At 36.1% G+C, this 20835-nt stretch overlaps 2 protein-coding genes across 2 annotated transcripts in view; one reads left to right on the top strand and one right to left on the bottom strand.

The window, feature by feature from the left end:
- The window catches only part of LOC129003287 (elongation factor-like GTPase 1), a 157312-nt gene that overhangs the window by 26878 nt on the left and 109599 nt on the right, over nt 1-20835 (bottom strand). The window lies entirely within an intron of this gene.
- Nucleotides 1123-20061, top strand: LOC129002412 (protein giant-lens-like). The gene is made up of 4 exons (XM_054430193.1): nt 1123-1428; nt 15408-15581; nt 17213-17422; nt 17995-20061. Exons 1-4 carry the CDS (start codon nt 1210-1212, stop codon nt 18202-18204), a joined length of 813 nt encoding a protein of 270 aa, XP_054286168.1. The 5' UTR covers nt 1123-1209; the 3' UTR covers nt 18205-20061.

Genomic DNA, 20835 nt, shown 5'->3' with positions numbered 1-20835 from the left:
ATTAGGCTGTGGTCAATAAAAAAACCATGTCACCTTACGCATATTCTTGCTGGAGCTCCATGTATATGAATTAACAACATGAGGTTAATTCATAAAAAAATACATTCATAAGTGCCTTTTCCCCTTAATGTTATAAGATTAATATATTTTTCTTTTAATTAATTTCTAATTATGACTATTTTTTAATCGGCCTACTAAATCTGTACATTGCTCAATATATATTTCACAAATACATAAAGAATATTGTAATCCGTGTACCGAGTATTGTTTAACAGTTGCCCGATGATATGTTATCAGTATTTTATATGTTCACAGTCCTTATTCTTGTGTGACACTTGACAGTGTGTTTATCTTTGATAAATAGTAACATAAAAATGTTATACCAAATATCTTGCTGAATATGTATTTAAAGTTAAGTATCAACCATTACACAACACAAAACTAATTATCATCGCCAATTTATTATTTGATCTTCCGGACTAGATTAATGACTGCAAGTATTTCAATTCTCGTTATCCTAATGAATCATTACAATAGCTTTTAGCAATAATATTTTCTTCATACAACTTTTCTCATTACTGTACACTATTAACTAATCAATCTACTAAATATAAACACACTATAATCTATTAGGCTATACAAAAATGAAGATAATAATTAGGATGTTAATGTCCTTCCTCCACATAAGGATGCAAGGCTGGGAACTGTTCAGGTAATGATTTAGTTTTTAGGCCAGGCATTAACGCTGCGGCAGTATTACATGGCATTGGCGATTGGCGGGATTTGAATCAGAGATCTTGGCAACTAGACCAGCTCAATTCCATATGATTATTACTTTATAATTATTTGACAAAAGTCAATTACTACCTACATCGCCTACATCTAAAAAATAATTTTTTTTATTGTTTATTGTTTACAAAATTAGAACAGTTTTATAGAATTTTCAAAACAACACAAATCACCCAACAAGTTTGTAAAAATACAATAATTACTCCCAAAACTGTAATTTCACAAAACACATCTCCCGTACAATGTAAGATAGGGAGGGGTGGGAGGGGCAGGTGCCCCCTCCGTTCATTCATAAGACGCAGCGTTCTCGGCCGTCGTCAGTGCCAGTGTGACCGGTGCAAGTGCGAGACCTCAACGCGCGGTAAGACCGACTGCTTCTTTGTGGCGTGCGTCACGTATACGGACAAAAACTATGGGAATATGATGTGGTCTACGGTGCTAGTGATCGTGGCGGGTCTGCTGGAGACCTCGTCGTCTCGTCTACCACTGATAGTGTTCCAACAACACCACCTATACCACAGACTAGAGGACGTGCTGGAGGAGTTCACGTTGCAGACGACAGTGTCGCCGGAGTACCTGGCGTACAAGACGGAGGACAGGGGCGACTACAGGCCGCTCAGGGTGCTCTACCAAGTGGGGGTGAGTACGGGAAAAACTTAAATGTTTAAATTGTAAATAAAAGTTTAGGGAAAACTTGACATATTGAAAGTAGAAATAAGCCAGATGCAAAGTTTTATACTGGGACCATGTATACAATGTTAACAGGGTTTCAATATTGTATAGGATGAAATATTGGAATAAACTGGAGTAAGTTGAATATACAGACTAGCTGCCAACTGTCCGGAGAATACGCGGGCTGTACACTACTACACTACGTGGAGAAAATTAGGTTTGGGTAGGCAAAAGTGTAGGTGCCATAGTAGAGGAGAAATGTAGTGATAATGCAATGGGAAAACTGATTGGTAAAGGAATACGTAAGTCTATATTAGACAACTATTGAGTTTTTGCCATATTAGCATCCAAAATGGCAGGGTTTGAATATTCTTCACGGCTATGTTTGATAGGAAAATATAGTAAATTAGATGGGAAGGTTATACAGATGGACTACTAAATATCGGTGAAGTGTTTGGAACGGCAAAAGTATAGGTGCTCTTGTACAGGGGAAACTATGATTAGCCAAGAGTACAGGACTAAGGGTCTCCGGAGAAAACTTGAAATGTTGAAAGTACTGTACGAGTGAAGACTGTAAACGAATAATTTACTGGTTACATGTTAGGATCCAATGTAGATAGTATTTTAATATTCTTCAGTCTTACAATGTTTCGACGATAAACAAGAGTACGCACAACAGGTAGGATCCTGTCGACGGTAAAACACGAGTCTATGCAGGTGGAGTACTAAAGATCGGTCAAGTGTAGGTGCTACAGTACATTATATTATTATAATATTAACCCTACATGTATACACATATGTACATATACCCGTCCTTCGTTCAAAGTTGGCATATAATTAGCCTATAAAATGCTTATTGCAGTTATATTCAAGCTTTGCGTTTTCAATGGGGGAGCACACAGTTTGATAACATTTGCTTATTCAAATTTACGGTATACTATAGGAATATACATCTACCATAGCCATTATGTTCTACAGTTTCACCTAAACAATAGTGAAAAATAAATAATAAAAATTCGCAAAATATTACAAATCATTCAACTTACTTAAAACACAAACTTAAATGTAAACAATCCTACTTTGACAGTTCTCATTGCGTATCACAGTTTTTCGTTGCTTTAATTCAAATTAGCTGTTTTCATAAATGCAAAAAATAATAGTTGGTAAATCTTATAACATTTTAATGCTTTTGCATATCATAAGACCAACTTCTTAAGTTGAAACAGCTGACTAAATTCTTTAATTCTCTTTAAATATGAATAATCATAAGGTTAACATGAGAAACTACAGAGCCACTAGGGCGGAGCCCGAAAGGATTTTTGAGATAAGAATATGCCTATATAATAATCGTGAATGTGAGCTATCATCACGCCAAATTTCAGCCCAAATCCGACCAGCAGTTAATGCGTGATTGAACTTAAAACAAACAAACATACATACAAACAAACACAAACTTTCACATTTATAATATTAGTAAGGTTACCCTAAAATATATGTACCAAGATACAAGGGAAACGTGAATAGGGAAGAGTGCAGTTACCATCACTGCAGGGGAAAAGCACACCACAGAATAAAGCCATTTAAAGAATCTTTATTCTGTGTTTCTAATTCGAAGTTGCTACGAATGTATATCAATTTTATAATCTCTTATTACTTCAAATAATCGTAATCCATTTTCAATTTATTTAACAACATTAAAAAAAGCAAAAATTAAATAAATAAAAAGTTTAACAGTTATAATTGTTTTAAGAGTTTCACTGTCGTGAATAACTCGTAGAGATGTCGGCCTATTTATCGGGGGCACGCGCAGATAGGGGCGCTAAACTGTCATAGAAACTCAAAAATAATTGTTAATTGAAAAAATTTCGCCATTTTAGAACAAAACATTACTAACAATACGTAATTTATGAATAATCCGCACCAGTACATGGGTATAGGAATAGGGATAGGTTCACTAGATAGTTTATACAGTATTTTGACACTCACAGATAGAATAGTGCATATAATTGTTTACAACATGGCTTAGTAGAAAGTAATGGCATCAATTGTAGTTAAAAATCAGTTTGTAAACAAGAAACAAACTTTCTAGTGATGTTTTCCTCGACGCTCGCCTAGAAGATAGGTGTTGTTTTCCTAGTTTCGAAGGACCAAAGTCAAGTATCTAGGACGTTTAGTCATTGTCAATAATCCGAGATCCACGGGGTGGATACAGTGCCATCGTCCGTGTCCACGTGTTGTCATCGTCACCGTGTCCACGTGTTGTCATCGTCACCGTGTGTCATAAACAACAACAACGAGCTACGTGTCATGTGTCAAGGTTACAGCGACCAAGACAAAATACGTCTTATCTATTCGTTTCCATTTCTATCAATGACTCATTAATGTTTTGCTAGTACCTCGACTATTTTATGAGTCTTCCTTATGAATGTTATTTGTGTTCGATAAAAATATAAATACAACTATGCATTAGATAGTTGTATATATGTGTTATTTTACTAACATGAAAACAAAAGTAATAATATCTATTTGATCGAGATTCTTTACTTAACCGAACTGTTAGTGTTATGTGCATTTCACGAGAGTAGGACAATATAATATCTCGTGTCAGTAGATATTTTGTAATTTTTACTAGAAAAGGAACTTTACATTGAGATCAAATTTAGTAACAATGGCTCATTGATTTTTTAAATTTGGAATTACAAAGAACACGATAATATTTTAATATTTTGTGTCGATTTAGGATTAGTTTTAAAGCCAAAATGAAATAGTACAATCTTTTATTATATACATTAATTAATGTACAATAGATGTTACATTAAACCACTGGATCGAACATTAGTTTTGGTTATAGTATTGAAACATACGAGTTAACGCCAAAGAACTTGCATGACCAAACAAGCACGGTAAAGAAAATTGAATTACGACATAAAAACTACAAACAAAAATCACGTTACGACTTGTACTAGATCAAACAAAAAACTGCATGGAATATTTGGGATAACGCGTTCAAACTTGTTTAACCATAGGTCTGTGGTACAACATTGCTAAATAACCATATTTATTTGATTTAAAATGTTTAGAATTGCTCAGGTTGCTTTATTTATTTTTGTTTTAAATTGTTAGGGATTGTGAATTATGAAGTCTAATAACACTCTGAAGACATAGTTATATGTCCAAGAACAGGACAGTTATTTCATAACACAGATATTGACTGTTAATTGATTTCGATTAGACTCTCCAGCCATCCTTGGATAAATAAATCAACGGTAGATGGCATCTCTACTTAATATTGTAGTAATACTATTACCTACCCAATATTTGGGGCAGGAAGTACCACCATCGCACCACCGGAGATTTAGTTAAAACAATTTATAGTACAGTAGTTTTTTTTTTTTTTATTGGTGTAAATACCTGCTTCGTGTAATCCAAAAATGTTGTTGCTATAAATAGATGTTGGATGTTGGATGAAAATGTTGTTGGATTACAAGAAACAGGTATTTACACCAATTTTTATATTCAACGTAATCCGGAGGCTAACAACAATACAATGAAAGTAGTTTTTAATTGTTTTTTCCCACAAAATAGGCTTCTCTATATAACACGCATTCATGCGTTTCCTTTTAACAGTTCTTGTGTAAAGGAGACTTCCCTCCAAAGTACCCATTAATTGGCTATTTTCTAACGGATGTTTGAAATGATCGGTTTTGATGAATATTTTCGGCTTTTTGATCTCATATCGAATAACTCTTAAATCAGTTTACAATCAGAAAAGCTTAACAAAATATATCAATCAATATTGTTGATTACAAAGTTCAAGAAGAATATAGAATCATCGTAACGCTAATAAGAATATTGCGCATGAAAACATGTAGACTCATGTTCAATGTGTTAAAATTGGTCCAACCTAACATAAATGTAACACTACAATGGTGTTACAACACGTTTTACATTGTTTTCCATAAATACACATTCCACACAATTCGTGGGGATTGGATGAAAAATAAAAGCATTATATTATTATTTTTATTGTACTATGGGCGTCATTGAAAGATGTGTACACAATGAATATTGGTACGGATCACGAAATAACTCCATAATTATTCGAAAAGCTGAGTTTACAGCAAAGTCTTCCACTAAATTTTCCACTAATTGCGGCAATTCGTTGCCTTTTCTACAAAATACAGCGTTTTTTATCTGTCGTCCACTAGTTGCTCAAATTTGTGCAAACAAATTACATGTAACAATTAGTAACAATTAGTTGTAAACTTTTGGTTGTCAACTTTGGTGTAAACGCGCCTTAAATAATTTCAAGTTTCTTGACTTTTAATTTTAATTTTATGTTTTAATAAAGTCTCAGAACCCATGAAATCCATTGTAGGAACCATAAAAGATAATAGACTATGATCGCCTAATGGGTTTGCGGTAAAAAGATATAAAAATACCCACAGCAAACCTGCAAATATGAGAGATTCCATTTGCCTAATTAAATTTGCATTAAAGTACTGTAGTTCCTTAAACATATTTTTACTATGAGACATACGGCAATAGGTAATAGCTTATTCCCTGTATGGAAATTCGGTAAAATACGCAGATGTACTATCAAAATATCCCCCTTTTTACCGACTTCCCCAATTTAACTGGTCTAAAATACAATTGCTAGTAACTCCTAGCTCCTCGCCTACAGATATCCTAGTCCTAGGCGAATGTCGGCCACAGGGCAGTGCCTGTCATAAACAACATGGCCGCGGCCTTAGTGGGCGCAGTGGACACCAAGGACGCTGGACGCGGGATTTAGCGAGATCCTTCCGCTACGCTTCCTACAGCCACAGCGTAGCGTAGACACAACACACGAAGAGCGTAAATACGCACGCTGATTGCAACACGTGTATAGCGTAGAAATACGCACTGAATGCTATGTGATAAGGTGAGCTAGTAAAGTTTGTCAGGACGTTCGTTGTAAGTATGATTTCAGTCAAAGACCAAAGATGAGGTGGCATAGGGTCTGAAATCTTATAATAAGGGTCTGACTTAAAATCCTGAAAACACGTATATTGAGATTGAAGAAATACTACTGCTTTGTGTTCAGCAGTAAAAGATAGTTAATTATGCTAAGGATCACATCACAAAATATTTACCCCGCTAAAATTGCCCTTTAGAACCATGACTTAATTGCCTAAGAAGCTAAATTAGGTCCAACGACTAAAACTCACTAAATAACAAACATATACATTACAATCAAAATACTTCATTGAGCTAGTCAAGAAGTCACTACTTATCAAATAACTTCTACCCAGCCATAATCTCTAAACACTGCATCATTATTAATAATATATTTAGCCTTATTTAAATTTGAACCAATCGAAAATAAGTTGGGAGAATGCACATATGTGTCTTAAGCTGACTTTCGCGCTAAATCTTGATTTCCCCCTCTAATCCTTTGGGAAGTCAGTAACTTAATCCGACTACATTTTCAAAACCATCCAGTTTGACAAATGCAGTATTTCAATGTCGCTATTACAATATACCTAACAGCGATTCAACTTCAAATATTCCAAAAGCCTTAATCTCAAAACATTTTCGTTGATCAACACCAAAATTGAGAATCACATCGAAATCCGAAGACGAAATTTCCCAGCGGTAAAATATATTCTTTAGTTGAAAAAATCAAGAAGAAAATCGCAATTACGACGATGAGATTCAGCCAGCTGCGTATGTCGGAATGCGCCGAAGGACGCCGGGTGGCGCCTAACCTTCACTTTTTCCTGGCTTAAGTCCACAGTGGCGACTCCCAGGTGTCACTTTCAACCGTGGCGCCGGCGCTGAGGTCTTCGGGCCATCCGGGAGGAGTGGTCGTAGAAGCTGGGACTTTCGAGGCTCTTGCAATTGACCTAGATCCTGGGCAACTTGGCTATCTAAATGGATTTGTTTCTTTTCGGTGTTTTTAAATATTTGGAAGTCGACTAAAACTTTTAAAATTTGTTAACGCGTTGATCTTTCGTTTGAGTCACGCGCTACCACTGGCTAAACCAGGAACCAGTTACGCACACGCAGTCTTTGCTTTGGATGGCCCTCAAGTGAAATTGTGCTAAAATTAACCTGAGAGTCACACTGCAGTCTACTGTATTATCTCTCGCTTATAATTTATATCACAATGATGTAAATGGAGTCTTGGTCTTGTACAACTTTAATTGCTCCATGTGTTCCCGCACAAATACTACCGATTACATTTTTAATGCTCCCTAGTGTGGCTAGAAAAGCGAGCAGGATCTCCTATTAGGCAACCAAGAGATTGATCAAAAAGGTTCGACGAAATTGATTGTCCTTAATGATCTGTCTATCAACACTTCTTGTAGCCTACGTTAATTCCGAGCACATAACGACGAATGAAAATCGCTTTTCTCCCAAGAAGTGTGCTGGATAATGTTTGCCACCATGATTGTCCAAACCTCCACATATCCTGATCCTCTACGTCCTCGACCTCCTACGGGCGGAGCCCCTGGCCGCCGGATCCGGAAGTAACGGCGAACGGACAACGTCGTCCGGATACCGTTAGCTATTGCACTCTAGGATGTCGCAAACTACCAAAGTTATGCATTAACTTGAAGGAAATCCGCCGACATCGATTCATGGGCGAGGGAGAGCCACGGAGGGATTGACCACGTTACTCAAAAATAAGAATTTTTCAGTACCCTAATATATTATGTTAATTACTTGTTTACTTGTCAAATCTCAATGTCGAAATCGAAATGGTTACCAAACGGTTAGTCTTGAGAGAGGAACCAAATCTGCCCTAAACTATAAAAAATTAATTTTAGATTCCGAAATTTACTTAAATTGCGTTGAGCTAAATACAATAAAAGTGGGTTGAATATGCTGAATGTTCACTAAGCTACTAAGATAAGAAACTGTGATCTCCAACTTCTCGTCTTAAAGTAGCCAATAGCATAACAGCATCCAAACATCAAGCATAATGCAAGTTTATAGTTATATAATCACAATCTAGGAAAAACTGTACTTTTATCATATACAAACAAATGTTGTTGTTGTCAACCGAAGCAATAGATTACAAATTAATTTAATATTAGCTCATTTTATCAGGGTGTATACAGTTACAGTTAATAATAATATTTGATTTGCAATCAAAAGGTATTCCATAAAAGAATTAATTTATAATGAAATTATGGCGGAGACATATTGTTCGCGAATTTAAAAGTTATTTGCGTAAGAAACACTACAGTCACAGGAGTAAAGCATTGATATTGATATAACAGAAAATATGTCTACTTATTTATGTATTTTCCCCAAATTCCATGAAATAATAAACCTGTGACATGTACGGGAAAATGCCGTATTTGCTTATATATAAGTAGAACTTTCTTTAGAAAAGGTGCTTACATAGTTAGTTACGCGGTTGCTTGTGCAAACGCGTAACTAGCTATGTAAGCACCTTTTCTAAAGAGAGTTCTACTTATATATAAGCAAATCCGTTATTTTCCCCTTCTAACGTCTAAGAATCTAAAAGAATTTGTAAGAATCTAAAAGAATTTGTATAGTAACGGTGGTCCATTTTAAACAGTCATTTCTCAGCTGCTACTTCACTTAGACAGTTGATTTTGCAACAATTAGAAGCCCAGCTGATAGCATTTTAGTTGAATTAAATCGAGCAGTGGGATGTTTACTGGGGTTTCGCTGTCAAAGAGTTTTTTTTCCTAAATTACGAGTCCATGAATATTACGCAACGGTTAATTCGCAATAACCTCCACATTCATCGTAATGGTACAGTTCCTCATGCAATAACCATATAAAGGTGTGTGTGAACAATTTAAGAAATAATTTGTAAATATTTCTTTGAGTTTTGGTTAACCGTAATTGTTATTTTACACAGCGTTGTTATATTTATTACTTCATACCCACATACAAACATTGTATAGATTTCACACATTATTCATTTTGTATGCCACCACCATTAGAAAAGTTGAATAGTTTGAACGACTTATAATTACATGAAATGAATTCTTAACCATTCTAAGCAAAAATCGTCTCTCTAACCGATGAATTAGCTGTCACAAAACAAAATATTATCAGTTATTGTGGACCACCCATTATAGTGTAAACATGAACAATACTTAATCGTAGTATTGTATAATCAACTTGTGCCGTAATGATTCATTCAATTAGTGGAATTTTCCAGCAGCTCTATCCCACCAACATCACGTCCTCTCCCAAGTTGGCCAAGTCAACTATCACTGCAAACTGCACTGTTGTCGTCAAGATGAATGGACGATAAAACAACAATACTGCCTACTTATACTTCCCTACTTAGTACAGTATAGTCATATAATAGTATATGTTGCAAAACTAGACAATCGAAGCCTATCACAATGATTTCTGACGGTGTCAAGGGAAAATATTTGAATAATGGAAAACAGAATATAAAGGAGCGATACTAACCCTTCATGTGAGATGTAAATGGTAAATTCGACGTTTATGCACAGGAGTATTGTAGTGGCGTACGTAGGTCGAATTCGTTAATTGACTAAGCGTTTAAAATATTTTGGATCATAGATACAATTTTGTTCTATATATAAACACATTCTTTCCTAGAAAATTTAAAGTTTAACATTATCTTCAACTGTGGCTGTTTTGTAAACAGCTTTATGAGTCACTATCACACTGCAAAAATGATAGAAATATCATCATGTAAACACTACTTACACAACATACAGTTAAACGATTTGTCTGATTTGATCAGTAGTTATTCAAGTATCGAAGTAGGTACATATTTCATTCTTATACATTTTGATTAGATAATAGCATAACATAAAGTTGCATCAAAATTCAAATAAAATAAACGAAGATTTTCTAGGTAGATTTCCTAAATTCAGAATCGCAGATACTGTCTTTGAATCCGAAGCAGTATAATGAGATAACGAAAACTTATCTGATATAACTTCGTAAAACCCGTTCAACAAAACTTTACAAATTTTGCATCAGGTGGCGACCACGCAGAACGCACCCGCCTTCCAGCACGGCTGTAGTTTGCGCGGGAACGCTCATGCCCATTCACCGGCGTTCTATTTATACGGCGGCCGAGCCTCAATGAACTTGTGCCCATTGAGAGAGGGAGAGGCACAGAGCGAGCGAGAGAGAGAGACCTATCAATGAATTGAAAGTAACTGGTCGCTCGGCCTCGCCCGGTTTGGCGGGAAGTTAAGTCCGCGCGGTCCAGCGTTGAGCGTTCCACCTTCAACACCGGCGAGATTGACCGTTTCGCAACCGCCGTTCCCTCTGTCGAGTGTAGTGTAGGTGGAGGTAACTATTGGATGTTGTAACGCGAGGACCACGAGCAACGCCAACACATACACCCTACACCTGCTGAACTGACCTTCCAACAACCTACAACCACAACCAGTGGGCTCACTCCTCACTTGCGACACAGGGCACACCGCACGAGCCTGACGAGCAACACGAGTTACAGAGTGTATCCATAAATCAGCTGTATAGTACATTGACATTCGAGCACACCTCGAGAGCCTGGAGTAAGCATATTCTTCAAATAAACTACAGAAACATTCATAGGGTGTGCCAGATGTAGTAAACACGAAGTAGGCTGAAGAAACAGGTGGAGCGATTTCCTGAATTGGCCTAATCGTTTCTTTCTCTTGAGATTTAACAACAACATTGTGACGTCAACTTAAGCTATCACCCAACAGCTACGAAATGTAAAATCACCTGCAACCCAAGTATAGTAATGTAATAATTTTTTTTTCATTTAATAAAAACTTGTGAACGTGAAACATTATGAGATAAAGTTCAACACATTGTGCGTTTAAAATCTCTCCTCTGAATTGTATTAAAATAAACTCAGTCGATCCGGTATTGTGTCTGCATTTAACTTAACCCACATGAATGGACTAACACGCATATTGTAGCAAAGCTTATGAAAAAAAAAACAAAGCAATAAACAATACATTGCGAAAACGCAAGAGAGTAATAATAAATAATAGATAAGTGATGACCATTCCAACTTTACAAAATCTAATGATTCTAGCCCATCGAAGTAGCTTTACTCATAAGACCAAACCTATATTTCTCGCTCAACAGATTCGAATACGTTAAAAATTCTTTACTCGTAATCACTTGAAAACCTCCGAACCCTACAATAATAAAACTGTTCAAAGCGTGTTCCAAACAACGATACAGTTAACTCGTACATAATTCAAACTGTCCCATGTTATATCACATCCCAAATTAAATGTGTCTGAAATCCCACAACAAATTGTCGAAGTACAGATCAGCGCATGGACGGGATGAATGGTCTGACGCAACCACGCCGCTGCGCAAGCGCTGCGCACTGAATGGTCAGCCGCGCCGGCGCAGGTGTGCGTACACTCGCGTCCACACAATGTAGACCTCGCGCACCAGACTGTACACGAGATCTTCCGTGTTGTCACTCCTCTCACCGGTCCATCTTGAGTGAGGAAAATCAGAGTCGAATAAAATGTCGAGGATAAATACATTTGTTTGTCAACATGTTTTCGTCGTAAATTGTGCTACGAAGGTTTCAACTTCTCCATAATAAAGGAGTATCTTTATATAATTTAACAGTCATTTAAACGTTTACCTGTACGATTATTAAGATCAACTGCTTAATTGGGGTTTTGCGATCTATGTGAGCTATATTTCATCTTTCGGAGTACATTTGCTACATCTTAATTTTCAGTGGTACCGGTTACATAAGTTTGGCAAGACGAATTGTACAGTACTACTCTATAAAACCTCCACCCTATGAAATAGAATCTTTTGCACTATTAGAGATGAAGATTCTTAAGAAATTCATAATCCGTTGAAAATGTGGGTTAATCAAATAATACTTCTCCGATTTTGTTATTCTTAAACACGCGTAATGTATTTCGAACACATTTTCACAGCCGTTACCAAGATTAAAAATATCCGACCAAGCGATTTTTGCAGCCTAAAAAAAAAACATTAACTATCGCAACAAACTCCAACGAATCGTTTGAAATTAATTTGTATAAAATCTGACACAAATTTAACCCTATTTAAAAAAAGAATCCGCCAACCCTTAAAGTAAATTATGGTCTTGAACATACTTGAGTATCTAAGTAATTATTAATAAAAATTAGTCTATACTTAAAGTAAAAGTATAATACAGCAGATCCACTTACACAAAGATTCACATAAAACGCCCTCAAACATATAATAGTTACCATAAGATCTCAGGCAGTCTTAGAATACTTTTTTGAGCTAAAACAGCTTCCACGGGCCCCGCTATCCCGGCCCACGACACGAACCCGCTCCTCATAATTAAATTTGGTACCAGGACCCAACTCACAACTATTACATATAGTTTCCGGCAGCCCCCCCCCCCCACAGACACAAACATAAACCTGTCAGATATCGCGTTAACACTGATGAGAAATTCGTCTTGCCGTATGCTTTCATTTTTTTATCCCTGATTTTAGAAATTACTTTTCCAAATTGACTTTTTTCAACGGAAGTAACATGCAGACGATTTTACACTTTATGAGGTAATCTGTATTAGACAAATAATCCAAGGGGCCTTTCAAAATATTGGTTACTCACGCTATTTTGAAAACAACAGTAAACCTTCGAACTATAACATATTGCATCCCTAGATCTAAAACTAGGCTAGCCTGAATTAAGAACTAAATAAATCCCCACTGAGAAAGTAGAAAGTTAAACATATGCATTGTTTCCTAAGATTAGCAGCTTTAAAATGCAAAACTCAACTCAGCTAAGTACTCCACAGCTAATCACATCGTTAAATGGGAAACCTACCCAGCAGATTATGTATTTCAAACCCAACTTAATTTGGACACCAAGTTATTACATTTTGGAAAATCAAATCAAACGAACGAAACACTTTTTAGTTTTTATCAACTACCGCTAAACCAAGATCATCGAAAAAATAGAATAGGTAGGAGTCCTAATCACAAACACATCTAGACTTGCGCATGAAATACAAACACTATACAGTATACACACAAAAATCTAAAAACAATCTTTTCGAACAAAAAATAAATCATCATTAATCATCAATTCAAAATTATTCAAATTTATTGAAAACATGGACGCGTTATCTACGAGACCACTCTTGTAACCGATCCCCGAGATAAGTAGTAGTAACATGACTCTTGTGGTGCACCCCCTCCCCTGGGAGTACGCAGGTGTGCTGCAGTGTGGATGACGACACCGATCTTGCCAAACATTCACGACGTTGTACCAAGACACTCAAGATCAGCTGCACCCATGCGGGACTTGGTATTGAGTGTCAACAGTGCACTTAGTTAATAATAGCTGCGGAGATAGTGATCTGATCGGGGAAACTATCGACCTATATCACTTATACAGAAAAGATAATACGTTCTAAAATAACCATTTGTACTTGTTTTATAGTTGTTTCACTATACGTCTTCAGATGCGCGGTGAAATTGAGTTATTATACTCTGTGTTTAACCTTAACTTGAGGACGGTGTAGCCTAACTTTTATGTAACTTTTCAAATTATTATAAATATTCCCAATTTTTACCCAATTATTTAATCTTCTACTGAAGGACATAATGCTTAAGGTAAACTTTAAACACTAGCTATGACAAAGAGAAAACCAACTGGGCAGTCAAATTAGATAGATAGTGAAAAGTGACAAGAAAAGTCCTCTGGCCTAATCCCGTCTTACATAAAGTAGTGAAGCTGTGCCCCAAGCTACCCCAGACCACGTCGTATTAATACACGAGTGCATTGTATGTCTTTAAGTAATGCCATTTGTTTGAGTCCAAAACCACGACAAAATGAAAAAGTTTAAATTAATGATGGGTAAATCAGTAATTTCTCCTGACCTTGATAGAATTTCCCTCTATCTTTTACAAGATTCCCTGTTCATGCTTTGGCTACAATTGTTCTCCCTCATTTCTTTCCACCAATCACTGTTTGTAATGTTAAGTAAACAGATTGCACTTGCTAATCTAATTTCCACACTCACATGTACATTTACATCTCTCATATTGATCAAATTTGAATTTCACATATTTTTTCCACAGTTTTCCATCCGCCCTATGACTATAATCAATCTCTTCCCTTCCTTTGTACCACCAGCTGTTAGTCACGTTAAAAGTAAACAAACTGTAGACGTCAATATACAGGAGATTTCCTCAATCCACAATCTACATGTAATCCAACAGTCCAATGCCCCGGATGTCGCCGTCGCCGCTTTGCCTCCACCGCCACATACCTCCCGGGTTTACGGCCATTTCACAAATAGTTACCGGCCGCGATTCTCTTTTTCCCTCACATATAATTGTGCTATTCGTTTCATTCTGCCGTAGCAATGCGACAGACATTTCTATCCAGCGAGCCCCGTCGGGTCGTCGCCTCGGCCAATCTATCGCGGACAAAGTTGTTCGGAGAACCCGCTTGTTGCATGCTAACATTAGATATTTTTTTCTAAAATCAATTATTTATGTTCGGATTCCTTGAGTAAAATCATTAAGAAGCTGTAAAAGACGTTAGCGTCATTGAATCTGTCATTCTTTTCATATAATTGACGAACATCACATGCGTTCATGCGTTTATAAATATCTTGTTGAAACCCTTCGTTATCAAGACGAGCGCCAATATTGATCCTTGAAGTTTTAACTTGATTACTGAGCTTTTCATGAGTAATCATTGAGAAACTTGCCGGTGCCACTAAAAAGGTTTCATGTAAATTTTCCACACTATTGAAATAATTTTGACTCTTACTAAACGAATTTTGTAATGTGTTGGCGTCGTTATTTAGTTGTAGCTCAAAATAGTAATACTGAAAAAGAGCATTGGCAATAAAGAGGATAAAATGTTAATCCAGCCTATACAATTTTATTTACTACACAAACAAATCTAATACAGTACTTATGTCGATGTTACAGGAATCAGAAGAGGAACTACCAGTGTGCAGGCCGTGGTCTGTTTGCAGCAAAGTAGACATGTACGAATCACCCTGGATAGAGAGACAATGCAGGTGTCCAGGCTCTACCAAGTGTTCCTCTAGTCTGTCGTCCATCGACGGACACACACTCTCTGACAAGACAAGGCAGCTCAAGGTAAGACGAGATACAGTATACGTGCACGTAGATGTAGATATGCATGTGTCCAAGACAAGACATGCCTAAAGTATAGGGCCTGATGTTGAGATTTCCGGAATGCCATCCGTCGAATGACGATGACGCAGCTAGCAGTGTCTGTAGCTGAAGGTGATGCGAGGAGATTGATGACCCCCACAAAAGTGTTTTGGCCCGGACATCTGTCGACTCAATGGGGTTGCCTTTTCTACAATGACGCCCCTTAACACCAGCATTGTCCAGGTCGAGTGGTTTGGTCTCGAACTGTTCTGAGGCGACCCCAACAAAAGCTGAGATGCCATTGATCCTCTCGAGATGTCATGGATAGATCAGCGCATAAAGATAAGATGCGATGATTCGAGTCTTCCGTTGGCTGTATTTTTTATATGTTGGACCTCGATAAACTGATCCAAACGAGGATTAGGCGTGTATTGAATCTGTATCGGCCCAAACGGCCAAACAAGACTTGTATATTCAGTCAGACGAAGACGAATCACTTTATTCAATGATATAGGCGTTCTTTTGCTTATAATTATTTTTATTAAATTAACCTCAAGGAAGAGCGGTAAAATATGTTACGACAACAATTCAAGTTTTTCGGACGCCTGTCGATCCAATAGTGACGTTACCTAAAATTTTGCATCGGTTTGTTTCCAAATAACAAAGAATTGATTACTATATATTTGTAGGTATAATTGTACCCGTATCTTCCAAGTGGTTCTTTTTACCATTGAAATCACTATCAAATACTATCACTTTAGCAAATACAACCGGAACCATTGTTAAATATTTTATCGATAAATAATCAAAACATTTTTAAAGAATGAATCACATTTACATCGCATATAAATGAACAGTTAAAGCATGTCAGTATCAACCTTTTTTTGTAAGATTTTAGAAAAGCTGGAATACAAGTTTATCAACGGACTAACTTGGTGGATGAAACTATAGATCTTTGATAAAACATACTAATGAATAGATTGAAACCCCCTAAAAATATATAAAATCTAAAAACACTTCCGATTCTAACCTAACCCATTAACAGGCAAATTATTGTGTTGTTCTTTCAATATACACAGTGTTGACAGCGTGTTTTTACCAGGTAGGTTTTTACCGTAGATTGTTTTTTATGGTTACGTATTGACAATCTTGCCAACAAAAAATCAGTTTTCAAATAAATTATAGTTTTACCAAGTCAACTGAATTCCATGTTAACTAAATCAATAACAAATAAAATTCTACACCAAGAACGTAAAATAAGGACATTTCGTATTTAACGAACGCCTTCAGAAGGTGCGTAGCAAACCACTTCACGTGTAAGACTGCGGACTTCTGTCCGTGATTTGACGGAACCATCGATGTAAATAATAAAACGGAACCTGAGATCTGCAGGAGTTCTTTATACAACTACTGTATATTCAATGTTTATACATATTCTGATATCCGCAGTAAAAAATCACACTTAACACGGAATAATAAATAACCTGCCTATTTAAAACCACCGCAGTTTACAGGAATACGAATAGTTTCACTATTATGGCCAATGAGACAACATTTAACAAAACAAATGCATTGAAAAAATCACAATATTCACACTGGCATGTTGTTTACAGCTGTGTGAGCCAGTCAAGAAGCTGCCCAAGTGTCGCTACTTCCGTGACGTCACGTGGACGCTGACGTCGGGACCAGACAACGTGACGTCACAGCTGGTACATTGCCACTGCCCCAGGGGCGCGGTGGCGTACCTCATCAAACAACAAGCCTTCAAGGGAAGGGACGGTCAGATAGGCTACCAGTACAGCTTCGCGTGCAGCCCTCAGAGTGTAAGTGTTAACAATTCAAATATATGTTTTTTTTCGGAAATAAACAACACGATTTTGAGGAGGAAGATCTATACATTCTTAGCTAAGAGTCTAAAGAGGTTGAGAGAGGTTTGACTATAGATATAACTAGCTTTCCCATGTTGTAGCTGCACATTGTAGCCAGTGTAAGAATTGAATACATTAGTGTTGAATTCAATTAAACTGATTTATACGCGAATACGATAACTGTCAAATGGTACTAAACTGCAAGGACAGCCTATTATAAACTGTATAATCTTTTGTATCACATAATGTATCAGTGTCAAAACTATGACACTGTGATACAAAAACTAAGCATATTAATAGCATCACACTCAGTTATGTTTTGAATGTTTTATTCATCCCACTTGTTTCACAGTGTTTACTTATGCATCGTACTTGCTTATCAGCTTTTGCTACGCAGTGTTACGTCTCTGACATATTTATTCCACTTTTACTTGTTTACCCAACTTGCTAGAAAATGTTTATTTTATTTCTCCACTCTGACATCTTTCACTTGTTCCACAGCGTTAACGTATTTTTCCCTGTTGCAGAGGCTACGGTGCCAACGCAAGGAGCCGTGTCGTCTGTTCACTGTACGCAAGAGGCTGGAACTGCTGGACGAAGTCAACACCAACACTCTATGTCAGTGTCCTCACAACCACTACTGTCCGACCCATCACACGGACCCCGGCACAGTCCAGGGGAAGAGCTACGTGGAGGAGAACATCAGGACTTACTCCGGATACTGCTTCCCCAAGTAGTGGACTACAGTGCGTTCTGTTACAGATGCCCCGCGATGGAACTTTTGACGAGTTAAACTCATGTAAAGTCTAAGAGTGGATGTTTCTTTTACTGTGTTATAAAACGATTTTAAACTCAAAATTAACCATATAAAATTATTGAACTTAAAAACATTGAAAGGGGTTACTATGGTCAGTAACATTATAAAGCTATTATTTATGTAAATTCACGAGAGCACATAGTGAGTCAGTTATTTGTTTATTTGTTTGAGTAAAAAGTTGTACAACTACATATAACAGACATTCAAAATATAAACAAGGTTAATGATTATATATAATAAATTTGTTGTTAATGGTCATTTTGAATAATGAAAATATTAATCTTAGCAACTTAATGTTAAATTTACAAGACATACTTTATCACAAACAATTAGGAATATGTGATTTTAACTGAAACTACGGGAATGGTAACTACTAAACAATTGTATTAATCTTATTAGATGGTTGAAGTTTATTTATTAAAAGACATACAAAATTCACACTACTTTTTAGTATTTTAATATAAATCAAAGAATCAGTTCATAAAAAATTATAAACAAAACATTATTTCGAAGAATTATTAAAAGAAAAAAGAAAATCACAATGAAATAAGTATAGTAAATAACCAGTATTTGGAAAATATATTAATTTTGTTCTATGAGCCACAAAAAAAATATTGCTTTTCTATTGCGTTTAAAATTGATTTCTTTGTAAATATTTGGGGAAAAATCTAATGTAACTACTGAAAAAACTGTGTTTATATAAATTAAACAATTCAACAATTCGAATGATTGAACTTATAAACATTGTTTGCAACAATAACTTAGAATACATAACATTTTACCGAATGTATAAATGGGATTTTACGTACAAACATTTACAATGTGTTGAACATAGTTATAAGTTACTAGAATAAGAGTTATTATTTATTTCAAAGTTTTATTTTTTGTAGATAGCGTTTTGTAAAGTTGTGTAACTAATATAAAATTATGATATATTGTTACGATTTTAATATTTTAGAAGAACTATTCGGTAAACTGTATTATTGTTAGCTGTACAGTGTAGATATGAACCTATGTAAAGTTCAATGGATAGAGTCCAAAGTATTGCAGACTAGTTCTAGTATAATTGTACTTGATCTGTTGATTGCTTTATTAGCTCGTATAGGTGTAGATAGTTGGTTAGTCGAGGCTTTTTGTACCTGATATAGAGGCTATTGTTGAAGTGTAAGTTGTATGAAAGAGCTTGAAACTTATCTACTTCTTTTAGAACTTTGGCAATAATTGAGTGTTTTGCAAATTATATAGTGTAAACTGAAAACAGGTTCTTGAAAATCTGTTATGTATAACACTACGATCGTTATAAAATCAATTATTAATTATATGTGGGTTTATTTTAAGATGAATTTAAACTTTACAGTGTCTTAAATTACCAAAGACAACAATAAATAAAAAAATAAACTTCCGATATCAATATTCAAAAGTGGTAAACCCACTTTTGAGACAAATCATTTATAGTTTACTCGCACATTACTAATTAATGAGAGAATTCTCTTTTTTACCAGCCAAGAAATTTTAAAATCAAAATCCAATCTGTTAGACAATGAAAAAATCTTGAAACACCTTGCTTGGTTATTTAATTACAAGATATCTTAGAAAAAACGGTATGAATGGACCTAATTCATTGTAGAAGTAGATAAGTTTTGAGAAAGCAAGCAGAGCTTTGCCCTTGTACAAAATCAAACGCCAAGTCACTACAGAGAAGTGGCGGAGCAAACTATGTTATGTTATTAGTCCCCAGTGTATTATAACTGTGAAATAAACTTTTATTTAATTACAACTGCCTATTTTTCATTCAAACCTTGTCCTGATCATCCAATTAGTATTACTACAAGTAATTAAATGAAACTTAATGGAAAGTTCATAAAATACAAATGGCGATGTTTGGACCAGAGAGCACAGAATAGAAAGAAAAGGATATACGCAGCCCCTCTATTTCTATTCTGTGCTCTCTAGTTTGGACTAACAAGTCGATTCTCTGGGTTCTCCGGAATCGATTCAAACGATTCTCTGGGAAGTCGAATGGTTATAGTGTTCGCCTTCAAATCTGAGGCTCACTAGTTCAATTCCTGGCTATATCGATCAAGGGTATAGTTGTTATTCGTCATTGGGATGTTAATGATGATAGGATGACAAGAGGTAGTAATAAGAACAGGGTTTGGACTAACTTAAAAAAAAAAACTAAAAAAATAGCGTTTATAGATTTTCTCTTTGTTTATAACAGTTAAAAATAACGTATAATGTGCATCACTCACTAAAAAACACAATGTAATCAAATACATAATCCACCAATGACTAGACACATCAGCTCCAGAGTGGTAGCGGATTTTTATCCCCCTGGAATTTTACCCCCTGGGCAAACGTGACGTCACAAACCAGGGGGTAAAATTCCGGCCGCGAACTTTTGAGTTTCGCGACATCAGCTCGATGGATTAAACGCGGAACACATCAAATTATCAAAACCTAAAATGCACGGCCCGGATTTTACCCCCGAAATTTAACCCCCGGAATTTTACCCCCCGGATTTTTACCCCCGGAATTTTACCCCCCGGAT

Source organism: Macrosteles quadrilineatus, unplaced genomic scaffold, assembly GCF_028750875.1.
Source record: "Macrosteles quadrilineatus isolate MER2022 unplaced genomic scaffold, UCM_ALF_1.0 Scaffold_9__3_contigs__length_116548681, whole genome shotgun sequence".
Lineage (NCBI taxonomy): Eukaryota > Metazoa > Arthropoda > Insecta > Hemiptera > Cicadellidae > Macrosteles > Macrosteles quadrilineatus.
The sequence above is the reverse complement of the archived record's forward strand: the minus strand, read 5'-3'. Positions and strand labels throughout refer to the sequence as shown.

Coding starts and splice junctions, on each gene's coding strand:
- LOC129002412 (XM_054430193.1), top strand. CDS start 1,210: ATGATGTGGTCTACGGTGCTAGTGATCGTGGCGGGTCTGCTGGAGACC. Junction 1,429..15,407: donor GGGTGCTCTACCAAGTGGGG/GTGAGTACGGGA, acceptor TCGATGTTACAG/GAATCAGAAGAGGAACTACC. Junction 15,582..17,212: donor ACAAGACAAGGCAGCTCAAG/GTAAGACGAGAT, acceptor TGTTGTTTACAG/CTGTGTGAGCCAGTCAAGAA.